The 12,305-nt window shown below is 35.5% G+C and overlaps 1 protein-coding gene across 1 annotated transcript in view; it reads right to left on the bottom strand.

Annotated features, from left to right (window-relative positions):
• The window catches only part of LOC143235794 (uncharacterized), a 46,823-nt gene extending 41,440 nt beyond the window's left edge, over positions 1-5,383 (bottom strand). Inside the window, exons 1-2 of the mRNA XM_076473994.1 lie at positions 5,361-5,383; positions 4,502-4,580 (exon numbers count right to left, since the gene is read on the bottom strand). Coding sequence (XP_076330109.1) covers positions 4,502-4,580; positions 5,361-5,383 — 102 coding nt within the window. The remainder of the gene's footprint in view (positions 1-4,501; positions 4,581-5,360) is intronic.
• Positions 5,384-12,305: the final 6,922 nt, after the last annotated feature.

The raw sequence follows: 12,305 nt of genomic DNA, 5'->3' as shown, positions 1-12,305 counted from the left end.
CTGGTAACTTTAAAAATTTCATCACCCCACAACACAAAAGCAAAGTTTGAAGAGAAAAATAAGTCTTTTCCATTTACTTTAAGCATAACCAATTGAGAAATAAGACTTTCTGCCCAGGAACAAGAAAAAGTAAAAATTTTGTTACATAGTGTTATTTAACAAAAATTTAAAAAACAGGGTTCTTCAAAGATGCGCGAGAAGAAAGTAAACATTTTCATTTGTTGAAATAGTTATTACTTTTAGCTATAGGTTGGAATACGATACACAAAACTGCACAGATGAAGGAGCTCACCCGCCATGACAGAGGCCTTTATTACAACAAAGGGGCTTCTGATGAATTAGTTCAATAGCAGGGTTGTTCGCGCATGCTCAAACGTTCTCATCACATCCTGAGACTAGCAACCCAAACACAACACTTCATTTTATTAGAAAGAATACTACTGAAACCGGCGCTTAACTTTTCCAAGCATTCTGAACTCCAACAGTAACTCATTGTGAACAAACCAAAGGACTTCTGTAAAACTGACAACAACGAACTGTTGTCATCTTTTGCCACCACGCAGGAGTAGTTAAGTGAAATATTTATGAAGTCTCCTGAAAATAAATTGTGGGTGTGACGTTGGTACCCTGAAACTTATTATTTATTGATATTTATAGAGGAACAAAATGCCGAACGTAAAACATATAAATTACATCACAGCAATAAGCTGTGGGTTTTTCCATTCAAATTCAAACATAATGAAAATCACATTTCTTGTTTGATTTAGTATATCACTCCTATACCAGTGGAGGAAACTTTGTTTTCATGTTGTGTTCACGATTAGAATAATTATTAATTTAATGGTAATAGGTAATTATGAAAGTGTTAATAAGCTAGAAATTGTTTGAAACAACTAGGGTTAATTAGTCATTTCATGCATTGTTAGTATCTCCATACTCTGGATTATTATATTAATAAAATATCTTTTTATACGAAGGGAAGGTACAGTCTGTGTGATATTTACGTTGCAACATGACACAATACACTTATGTGGTTCGGGTACCTTTACAAAGAAATGCAAGTTTGAAAGACGTGCACACATTTGTTTATCTTCACTAGCTTTACTAAAAATTGTTGAATAATACAGAAACAATACCTTTCTATAGTGGAACCTCACAGTTCAAACAACTAATAACTGACAAATGAAACCAATGCTCGGTTTACTTCATGATGCGGAAAGTATTTAAACAAATGACGTTTCATACGCTGAAGTTACATACTAATCATATAGCCCCCAATGGCTCAGCTGTATGTCCGCGGACTTACAACGCTAAAAAACCAGGTTTCGATACCCGTGGTGGGCACAGATAGCCCATTGTGTAGCTTTGTGCTTAATTCAACAACTACAACTAATCATATATATACGTGTTGGTGTAACTTTACATTGTAATATGGTAGTAATTACAAACAAAGCATGTTTTCATCCCCATTATTGTCAAGTGTTACGTCGTAATATACAACTAATATTTTGACTCTACAACCTAAAATAATATGCTTTAAACAGTATATTTCCTGGCGAAGTCTCGTAATGACGGACAATGAGTGTTTTTTTTTAGTTTCAGATAGATGATGGTAGCCAACAACAAAACTTATATTTTATATTTGATTACTTCAAATTCATCCTTCCTGCACGAATATTCGAACCATCAGTTCATCAATATACCTCATGTTAGTAACAATTCACACTATATTGTTATGATAATTACACCGGTTTAACACGCTGCTAGAATTGTCCACTGTATTTTTCTAATAAGCACAAACATTTAACACAGTACATTAATTACATAAATTCAACGATTTTTGATGTGGCACACGCTGTTATAACTTTATCCAGTTTCTACAATAATTATATAACTTCAACAATAACGAGGTAGTAATATATATAATTATATTACAACAATATAAAACCCCAAACTACAACAATATAAACATTCCCTGCTACCCGTTACTACAAGACGTTGCCAGTAAGAATGATAGATAGCACAGCCACAGAAGTGCTTCAGCTTCGTAACAGTACAACACCCGCACAAACGACTTAGCTACCAACCAACTACATTAGGTTAATATCTTTTGAACACCTCGACTCGGGAAAAATGAAAAAAAAATTAATTTTAAAAAATTTTAAAGAAAGGTATTTTTAAGCTTGTAACGTCATCGACTCATAATAATACACATAACAGGAATATTATCTAAAACTAACTGTAATTCAGTTGCTTCGAATAAAGATAACTAAAAACTTACTAAGAAAACCTACCAGGTTCTTTTAGCTTGTATTTTTAGTTCAGCTCCATCTATCTTCTGATAGACGAAAACTAGTGGCTAAGTATTGAGCTCTGTATACTCGTTACGTTTTAACTCCAAACTCGTCAACGTAGTAGACCACCACGTCCCTATGGGTGAAATCCTTTATTCCAAACGATTCTGTTGGATGTTTCCTCAATGCTCCTTAATCTTAGGTTTAGTGCTCCACTCCACCACTCTTTTAGTTTCTACCCTCAATATCCTCATTACTTGAAGGATAGAGGCAGGGCCGTGAGTTTAACACAATGCCATGGCAACCATTGCACGGGACAGCACGAGGAAACGAAGCAGTTTACACGAGAGAAGAGCGTAATCGCTCAAACGTTACGATCAGAGGTCGTGTTAGTCCGACAATATCTACAAAGGAGACTACAGATGGAGTGCTACAGCTTCTACTGTGTATTACATTATGGTTGCCAGGGAAACAAATCTCCCAATACAGCGATACAAAAATCCTCGAATTATCTCAAAGCATACATTGTAAGTAAAGTAACAAAAGGAAAGACGTCTCAGTTAATCTATACGAAAAAGACAAATAAAACAAGTGTAAAAATCAAACACTTTTGAAAGCACCAAATACGGCTTTACCCAAGAAAAACTGTATTATTCCGAGAACTAGTAAGTGATTACATGCTGTTTGTTAAACCATTAAGAGGCATCTAACGAAACGTCTACAATGTCTTAAAGAATATACCGTTCATAACTATAGCACATATAAAGAACCTATTTTAATTTGTGATTTTCAAACATATAATTTATAATATATTATAGTGTAGTTCCTGTGGTGTTGTGTTAGGTGCCGGGTAACAAAATATTGGGAAGTCGGTTAATTCTTTATCCTATGATTATCAGTGTGGTTCTCATGGGTTTTAACCCACATTTCTATATTTTTTATATACCTAACTGAACAATTCAATTGTTGGTTACAGAGTCCATAATAACCACATGAACCATAAAACATCAATATCCTACTAATTACTGTTTGAAGCCCTCTATAGGTGATAAACAAAATGAATGATTTCGCCGAATTTCTTCCATTAGTTTGCTTTTAATGAAAATTATAAACAATAAAAACAAAGAAATCAATATAATACAACATATGTACCCAACCGGTAATAGTCTGTGTTTTTTAAGCTAAAATTATCTAAATATAGATAAAACATTGGCCCGGCATGGCCAAGCGTGTTAAGACGTGCGACTCGTAATCTGAGGGTCGCGGGTTCGCATCCCGGTCGCGCCAAACATGCTCGCCCTTTCAGCCGTGGGGGTGTTATAATGTTACGGTCAATCCCACTATTCGTTGGTATAAGAGTAGCCCAAGAGTTGGCGGTGGGTGGTGATGACTAGCTGCCTTCCCTCTAGTCTTACACTGCAAAATTAGGGACGGCTAGCACAGATAGCCCTCGAGTAGCTTTGTGCGAAATTCCAAAAACAAACGAAACAAACAGATAAAACATTATTCTTACGACAAAAATGTAAACTACATAACTCAGGAGATAACGTCATATACAGAAAAGTAGTCCAAAATCCCAAGTTACACGAATCACATAGTCATACAATATTTTTACATCACTGGAAATTTTTACAGCCGGCAGACCAGATCTCATGACAATTTTCACAAGGGTACTAAAACACTACTGAGGCTTGTAGTAAAAAAAACACGACACATTACAATGAGGACAGATATCAAACAACAATTGAAAAAAAACAGATTACAGTGAGGACAGATATCAAACAACAATTGAAAAAACAGATTACACTGAGGACAAATATCGAACAACAAATATAAAAACAGATTACAGTAAAAACAGATATTAAACAACAAATGAAAAACAGATTACAGTGAGGACAGATATTAAACAACAAATGAAAAAACAGATTACAGTGAGGACAGATATTAAACAAATGAAAAAACAGATTACAGTGAGGACAGATATTAAACAACAAATGAAAAAACAGATTACAGTGAGGACAGATATTAAACAACAAATAAAAAACAGATTACAGTGAGGACAGATATTAAACAACAAATAAAAAAAACATATTACAGTGAGGACAGATATTAAACAACAACTGATAGATAGATTACAGTGAGAACAGCTAGTAACCAACAATGGAAAAGATAGAGTGATAACAAAGATAAATCTTTGGCTACTTTACCGATTCATGGGATAATCTGATTTCACTATTTCTCTCATAATGTTCCACAACATCACTGATTTCTAGTTTCACAGCCTGGCTTCATGAGCCACAGGTCACATAAACTAAGTGAAATATGTTTATTTTCCAGAAAGAGGGCTTAAGAGCAAATGCAGGAGTCAGCTGTTTTAACCCTTATACCACATGCAGTAGTGTGTTGTCTGTCAGTAAATCAATACTAAAATGACATCACATAACTGACCTTGATGTCATCAGCAAAACTTGTGCATACCATGAATCACGAGAAGAATTACAAATTCTATGTCCTACAACACAGCATAACTCAATTTTGGTTTTATTTACTCTTGAAACAGAACACCTTCAGTGACCCTGCAGAAATACATCTAATATACAGATGGCTCTACTGTAAGTAGGACACTCAGATGTGACATCAAGTTGATGTATTAGATACATGGAACGTAGCCTTGAAGCAGATATCTCGAGTTAAAATCTATCTCTAATCCATTATTAATCATGTGATACACTTCACTAAGCAACGTGAATTGCTTACCTTATTCTGTCAAATGTTAGTCTACAAAAGACGTGGAGTAGTTGAACCCCAGTATCAGGGATACTGTAGTGGGGTACAAGCTACCTGTACCCCAGTATCAGGGATAATGTAGCAGGGTATAAGCTACCTGAACCCCAGTATCAGGAATAATGTAGCAGGGTACAAGCTACCTGAACCCCAGTATCAGGGATAATGTAGCAGGGTACAAGCTACCTGAACCCCAGTATCAGGGATAATGTAGTAGGGTACAAATTATTTCTCCACTACTGTGTTACCCTTACTTTTAAAATGTGTGTTAGTGCTACTTACGTGTGCGGCACACGAAGCCACATTGTGGGCTACCTGTACTGCGCCCACCGTGAGTTTGAAATCGATCTTTAGCATTATAAACACTTAGACTTGCTGCTGAGTAAGCGTGGGACGGTAGATGGGCAAAACAGAAACCACTGTAAAATGTATAAAAGAAACATAAATCAATATTATCTTAATTTACTGTTTTAAATTATTAGAAAAGTAGCGGCTCCATATGTAATAGTAACATGTAGAATCACAAGCACGACAGTGCACTTTACACTATATATTAATAAAATTAATTAACAGAGTTTATAAAGCAGCGAACAGTCTTGAAAAGTGAGATAAGTGACATTGGTATTGTTGTCTGCCTATTAAAAATCCTGTTTAAGTCATATGCTGTGGTGTATTATACGAATCTTTCAGCAAAGTAATTTACCTCCATGCGCAACAGAACGTGATCATTAAATTCACGCGCAAATGGGCACGCGACTTTGTAGTGGGTTTCCATGGCAACTCGAGTTGTTCGGTAACCTCTTTCGATTTACTGGTAGTAGAGTGTATTTTAGGACCCAGCAACCGTAAACTTTAGTGGATGACAATTAATATCTGAAATTCAATTCAAGTTCTTGTTGTTCGTGAAGAGTTTAAACGGGATCAACTAGCTAATAAAAAATATAAAATAAACTTTCGACATATGTCGTAGAATCTCACCACGTGAACCTCACAGAGAACTATCAGCATATATCTTGAGAAACATAGTATGTAGTCAAACTGTAATTACCTTATTATTTAGTTTTTGAAATGTGTGAGATAGTTTCACAGCCATCACGAAGTGAAAGGCCTTTTCCGTTAGTATGTTGACAATCCTGTACATATAAAAACGGCTGGTACGAGTTGAGAAAATTATACGTAAAGGAGCGAACAACGTTTTGACCATCGTCAGGTTCACAGAGAAAGAAAGAGGTAACTGACCGATAGCTGACCACATGTTTGAAGTGGGTTGTGTAATTGAGTGTGGGAATGTAGAGGGCGTGCTAAGATGTTGGATATATTTATCAATATAGGTATAAAGGTGTTCCTTTGTATTGGTTTATTTTGGGCTTGAGTTGTTGTATGAGTAAGGTTTCTTTAATTTTGTATTTGTTTCTTTATTTAGTATTTGGGTGTTTTCTATGGTTATGTTGTGTTTATTTGATTTGCAGTGTTCGAAAACATGTGAAGGTGACCTTTTGTGTTCTTCGAATCTGGTTTCCATTTTTCTACTTGTTTCTCCAATATAGAAGTTGTGGCAGTTATCACATTGTATTTTATAAATAATGTTGGTGTGGTGTTTGTAAGTGTAGTTTTTACATAGTATAGACCTCAGTTTTGTGCCTGGTTTTAAATAAATTTGGTATTAACTGGAATGTCATATTTTGTTACTAGTTTTGCCAAATGTTGGTTATTTTCTGTTGATATCAGGAATATATGGTATGTAGCAGTATATGGTTTCGTGATTTTTTCATTCGTGAGATATATTTACTTTAGTCGGTTGATTTTGCTTTCTGTCTAGGTGTGTGCGTATAATGTTTTCTACGGTTTGTGGAGGAAACCTATTGATGTTGATGAAGTATTGTTTTATTTTATCTAATTCATCATTAATTTTACCTGGTGAGCATAGTTTTATGGCTGTGTTTATTTGGTTTCTTAGTATGTTGAGTTTTTGTTTTGTTTCATGTGCTGAGTCCCAAGGAATGTATAGTCCAGTATGGGTGATTTTTCGGTGGATTTCTGTTTTGAATTGTGTGTCAGTTCTTGTAATTTTGAGGTTAAGAAATGATATTTGATTGCTTTCTTCCTGTTCACATGTGAAGTTAATGTTGGGATGTATAGATTAATGTGGATTGAAAAAATTAAGTGTGTGTTCTGTAGATGTGAATCCCGCAACCGTGTCATCTACATATCTGTACCAGTATAGTGGTGGATGTAATGCTGTGTTAATTGCTTGTGTTTCAACTTGTGTCATAAAAATATTAGCTAGAACTGGTGATACTGGGTTGCCCATGCTTAGGCCGTTTGTTTGTATATAGTTGTGGTTGTTGAACATGAAGTTTGTCTTTATCGTGGTGAATTCTATGTGGGTTGCTAACTGGTTGCTGGGAATTTCTATTAGAGAATTTTCTCAACCCATACCAGCCGTTTTAACACATATATTTTTCTCTACAAGTGGGTTTTCTCGTCTTCACGGATTATTGTTGAAAATCCTGTTTTCTTTATTACGAACAAAGTTAACTTGTCCACTGTGTTAAGAAGTGTTTAGTTATCTAATGTGGTATAATATAATTACAATAGCCACACAGTTTCGTATACGAAATCTACTCACATTCAGCATTTAAATAGTCACTATAAATAATGTGTACTTTAAAAAACATTGGCTGTAGAACAAAAACACAGGTTACATACGACCTAATAATACACAAAACTCAGTTTCTGTTTTACACAAGTCGTGTCATGTAGTTGAGAAACGCTGGAACTAAATAGTTCCTGTACTTTCTGTTTTACACAAATTGTATCATACAGTTGAGAAACGCTAGAACTAAATAGTTCCTGTACTTTCTGTTTTACACAAATTGTATTATGTAGTTGAGAAACGCTGGAACTAAATAGTTCCTGTACTTTCTGTTTTACACAAATTGTATCATGTAGTTGAGAAACGCTAGGACTAAATAATTCCAGTTCTTTCTGTTCTACACAAATTGTCATGTAGTTGAGAAACGCTAGGACTAAATAATTCCAGTCGTTTCTGTTTTACACAAGTTGTGTCATGTAGTTGAGAAACGCTGGAACTAAATAGTTCCTGTACTTTCTGTTTTACACAAATTGTATCATGTAGTTGAGAAACGCTAGGACTAAATAATTCCAGTTCTTTCTGTTCTACACAAATTGTCATGTAGTTGAGAAACGCTAGGACTAAATAATTCCAGTCGTTCTGTTTTACACAAGTTGTGTCATGTAGTTGAGAAACGCAAGGACTATATAATTCCAGTCGTTTCTGTTCTACACAAGTTGTGTCATGTAGTTGAGAAACGCAAGGACTATATAATTCCAGTCGTTTCTGTTCTACACAAGTTGTGTCATGTAGTTGAGAAACGCTAGGACTAAATAGTTCCAGTTCTTTCTGTTCTACACAAATTGTGTCATGTAATTGAGAAACGCTAGAACTAAATAGTTCATGTAGTTTCTGTTCTACACAAATTGTATCATGTAGTTGAGAAACGCTAGGACTAAATAATTCCAGTTCTTTCTGTTCTACACAGATTGTGTTATGTAGATAAAACCACTGGTTAAAGTATGCATACGAATGTCGTTTCATGCAACTGGTTTCTAACTTTTAACGTTAAAGAATAATATACAAAATTCCGTTCTAGACAAATTGGTCTCGAACCTTATGTCTTTATCTTTCATCTCACTTATTTTGGTTTAAGGTCAAAACACTTCCTCTTCACCTTTATACTTTATAAATAACCTTAGTAACAGTAGTTATCGACACGAACACGGTGAACTGAAATCTTGGAACGAAGCAAAGCCTTGTTCGAGGGAGGCATTAACTAGCTTACAGTCCACTAGAGGGCAGCTAATTATACAAGGTTGGTGTTCAAATACAGCATTTAAAACTGACTTTTAGAGCAGTCACGATTAAAATATTGCAAGACAAGAACAAAAAGTCACTTGTTAGGGTTTCACTGATTATTTTCTATACCCGCCCTCACACACAATAACACAGCTAACTAATTTATCACCACAAGGTTCTGTCAAACATTTGTTAGTTTGCTCTCATAGAAACTTGTTGATTTTCATGTTTTTCTATCACCCCCTGTGTAAAGATGTTAACTGACATCATCAACACAGACAGCTTAAAAAAACAAAAACACCCTTAATAAAATCCAGAGTCCAGTTGGTCTCACTAATTAACGTCCTCTGCTGAAAGGAATTAATATATGTTCTTAACTTTCTGACACAAACGCAAGGGAATTTCTAAAAAAATAAAAAAAGCATAGTTTTGGTGTGCCTGATATAAGTCCCCCCGCTAGTACAGCAGTAAGACTACAGATTTACAACATTAAAATCAGAAGTTCGATTTCCCTCGGTATACTCAGAAGATAGCCTGATATGGCTTTGCTATATGAAAAACACACATACACGTCTAATATAAATATAAACCACAAAACCGTTTGTCGGCTTCTGGATGCTAACTTGACATCGCTTGGTTACCTACTCATATAAGACTGATATGAAATGAAATTTGAAGATTGATGCCCAATGGAGTACGGCAAGCCAGTGGCAAATTTCTGAAGAGATGTTAAAAGGCTAATTTACTGAAGCTCAACATATGCGTACATTTTTAAGTTTGTTTGGTTTGGTTTGTTTTGGATTTCTCGCAAAGCTACACGAGGGCTATCTGCGCTAGCCGTCCCTAATTTTGCAGTGTAATTTTCAGCCGTGAGGGCGAGCATGTTTGGTGTGACTGGGATTACATTTATCAGAAGTCCTAGGATCTTTGATCAGGAAAAGTGATTATCCAAAAGCGGGTTGAGCGACTCCACAGATGTCTATTATAATAGTGTAGCACCTGAAGAGTTACTAACTCTAACGACTCCACACATGTCTATTATAATAGTGTAGCACCTGAAGAGTTACTAACTCTAACGACTCCACACATGTCTATTATAATAGTGTAGCACCTGAAGAGTTACTAACTCTAACGACTCCACACATGTCTATTATAATAGTGTAGCACCTGAAGAGTTACTTACTCTAACGACTCCACACATGTCTATTATAATAGTGTAACACCTGAAGAGTTACTAACTCTGACTCCACACATGTCTATTATAATGGTGTAGCACCTGAAGAGTTACTAACTCTGAACGACTAGCACACATGTCTATTATAATGTTTGTATAGCACCTGAAGGAGTTACTAACTCTGACTCCACACATGTCTAATAATAGTGTAGCACCTGAAGAGTTACTAACTCTGACTCCACACATGTCTATTATAATAGTGTAGCACCTGAAGAGTTACTAACTCTGACTCCACATGTCTGTTATAATAGTGTAACACCTGAAGAGTTACTAACTCTGACTCCACACATGTCTATTATAATGGTGTAGCACCTGAAGAGTTACTAACTCTGACTCCACACATGTCTATTATAATAGTGTAGCACCTGAAGAGTTACTAACTCTGACTCACGACTCCACACATGTCTATTATAATAGTGTAGCACCTGAAGAGTTACTAACTCTGACTCCCACATGTCTATTATAATGGTGTAGCACCTGAAGGTTACTAACTCTAACGACTCAACACATGTCTATTATAATGGTGTAGCACCTGAAGAGTTACTAACTCTGACTCCCACATGTCTATAATAATAGTGTAACTGAAGAGTTACTAACTCTAACGACTCCCACACATGTCTATTATAATGCTGTAGCACCTGAAGAGTTACTAACTGTGACGACTCACACATGTCTATTATAATGGTGTAGCACCTGAAGAGTTACTAACTCTAACGACTCCACACGTGTCTATTATAATAGTGTAGCACCTGAAGGTTACTAACTCTAACGACTCCACACATGTCTATAATAATAGTGTAGCACCTGAAGAGTTACTAGCTTTAATACTATAAACACAAGCGTTATCAACATGAACTGTAATTTAAAATAAATTACCCTCTGAAATTAAAGTCGAACAGCGTTACTACAAAAAGGAATTAACATGACATGTTAATTGACATCGTATGTGGGTTGACCTACAAAAGGTACGGGGGTAGAAATAAAGTATTCAAGGAAGTGTTCCCTTAATGAACCCATAATGACTTTTCATCTTTATAAAGGTGGTTCTTGAGACGGTGTGATGTAGGTTTAATACAAAGATAGCTTCAAGCACAAAGTTTCCTCAGTATTACAAAGAATCCTTGTAAAATATAATTTTATGAGACTGTCAGCTTCAACCAGTGTGGCCTGCTACATGCACGTGGCCTTGGTAGACTAAAGCCCGACCATTAGTCGATTGATTCCAGAACTCTGAAATAGGCAGATATTATTATAATACAAAGGTCTGAGTCTGGAGAAGAAGAAAAAATAATATGTAAGTAAACAGGGGCTGTCGCTCGTGCGATTCAGCATGATAAACTACAGACTGGGGTGTTACTATTTGTTTGAATAAATATAAAACAAATAAACTAGCTAAAACACTATGGTTATAAATGGTGCCACTCTACCATCCATGGAGAAAAAGTAGACATACAGTAGATTTGAAGGCCGTATATTAGAATAGTTTACAGTTTTTAAGTCCTGTCACATACACCGACTCCATAAACATGTTTTCTGATGTTTGTAAGAAGTTTACTTGGATAATAAGTTATTAGTGTCCTTCTCTTCTCTACAACTTGCCTGTCAGATAAGAGTATCTATAAATACGTGTACATACCCAGTTTATTAACTACAGAATAAGGTAGGACATGGAAATGGTTTTTATTTTATACAGAATTCTAGATTTGTTTGAATTGTTCAAAGGTACTAACAGGGTTTTATTCACGGTTGTTAACTGGTTATTTGCGGGTTTTAACAGTTAACAACAGAATTTGTTATTGGTTGTCAGAGAATTCACTCAGGGTTGGTAACATTGACAAGTGTTTATTCGCCACCTATCTTTGCTATTTGCAGCCGTGGCATATCGACTCACAGAACAGCTCCGAATTTTTACCTAGTACAAACTCCTAGGTCATAGCTCTTTTATCTCTTGATCGATTTAAAGTCTAATTACAGTTTGGACTCAGGAAGTCAAACCCTTGACCCGTACGTTTGACCAAACCCAAGGTCTCATAAAATAATTTACTCTAATATTACCTAAAATAATTTCAGTTTGAGGTTAAGGTGATAGAGATCCACCATGCTGTGAGGTATTGTT

This window comes from Tachypleus tridentatus, chromosome 12 (genome assembly GCF_004210375.1).
Source record: "Tachypleus tridentatus isolate NWPU-2018 chromosome 12, ASM421037v1, whole genome shotgun sequence".
Classification (NCBI taxonomy): domain Eukaryota; kingdom Metazoa; phylum Arthropoda; class Merostomata; order Xiphosura; family Limulidae; genus Tachypleus; species Tachypleus tridentatus.
The sequence above is the reverse complement of the archived record's forward strand: the minus strand, read 5'-3'. Positions and strand labels throughout refer to the sequence as shown.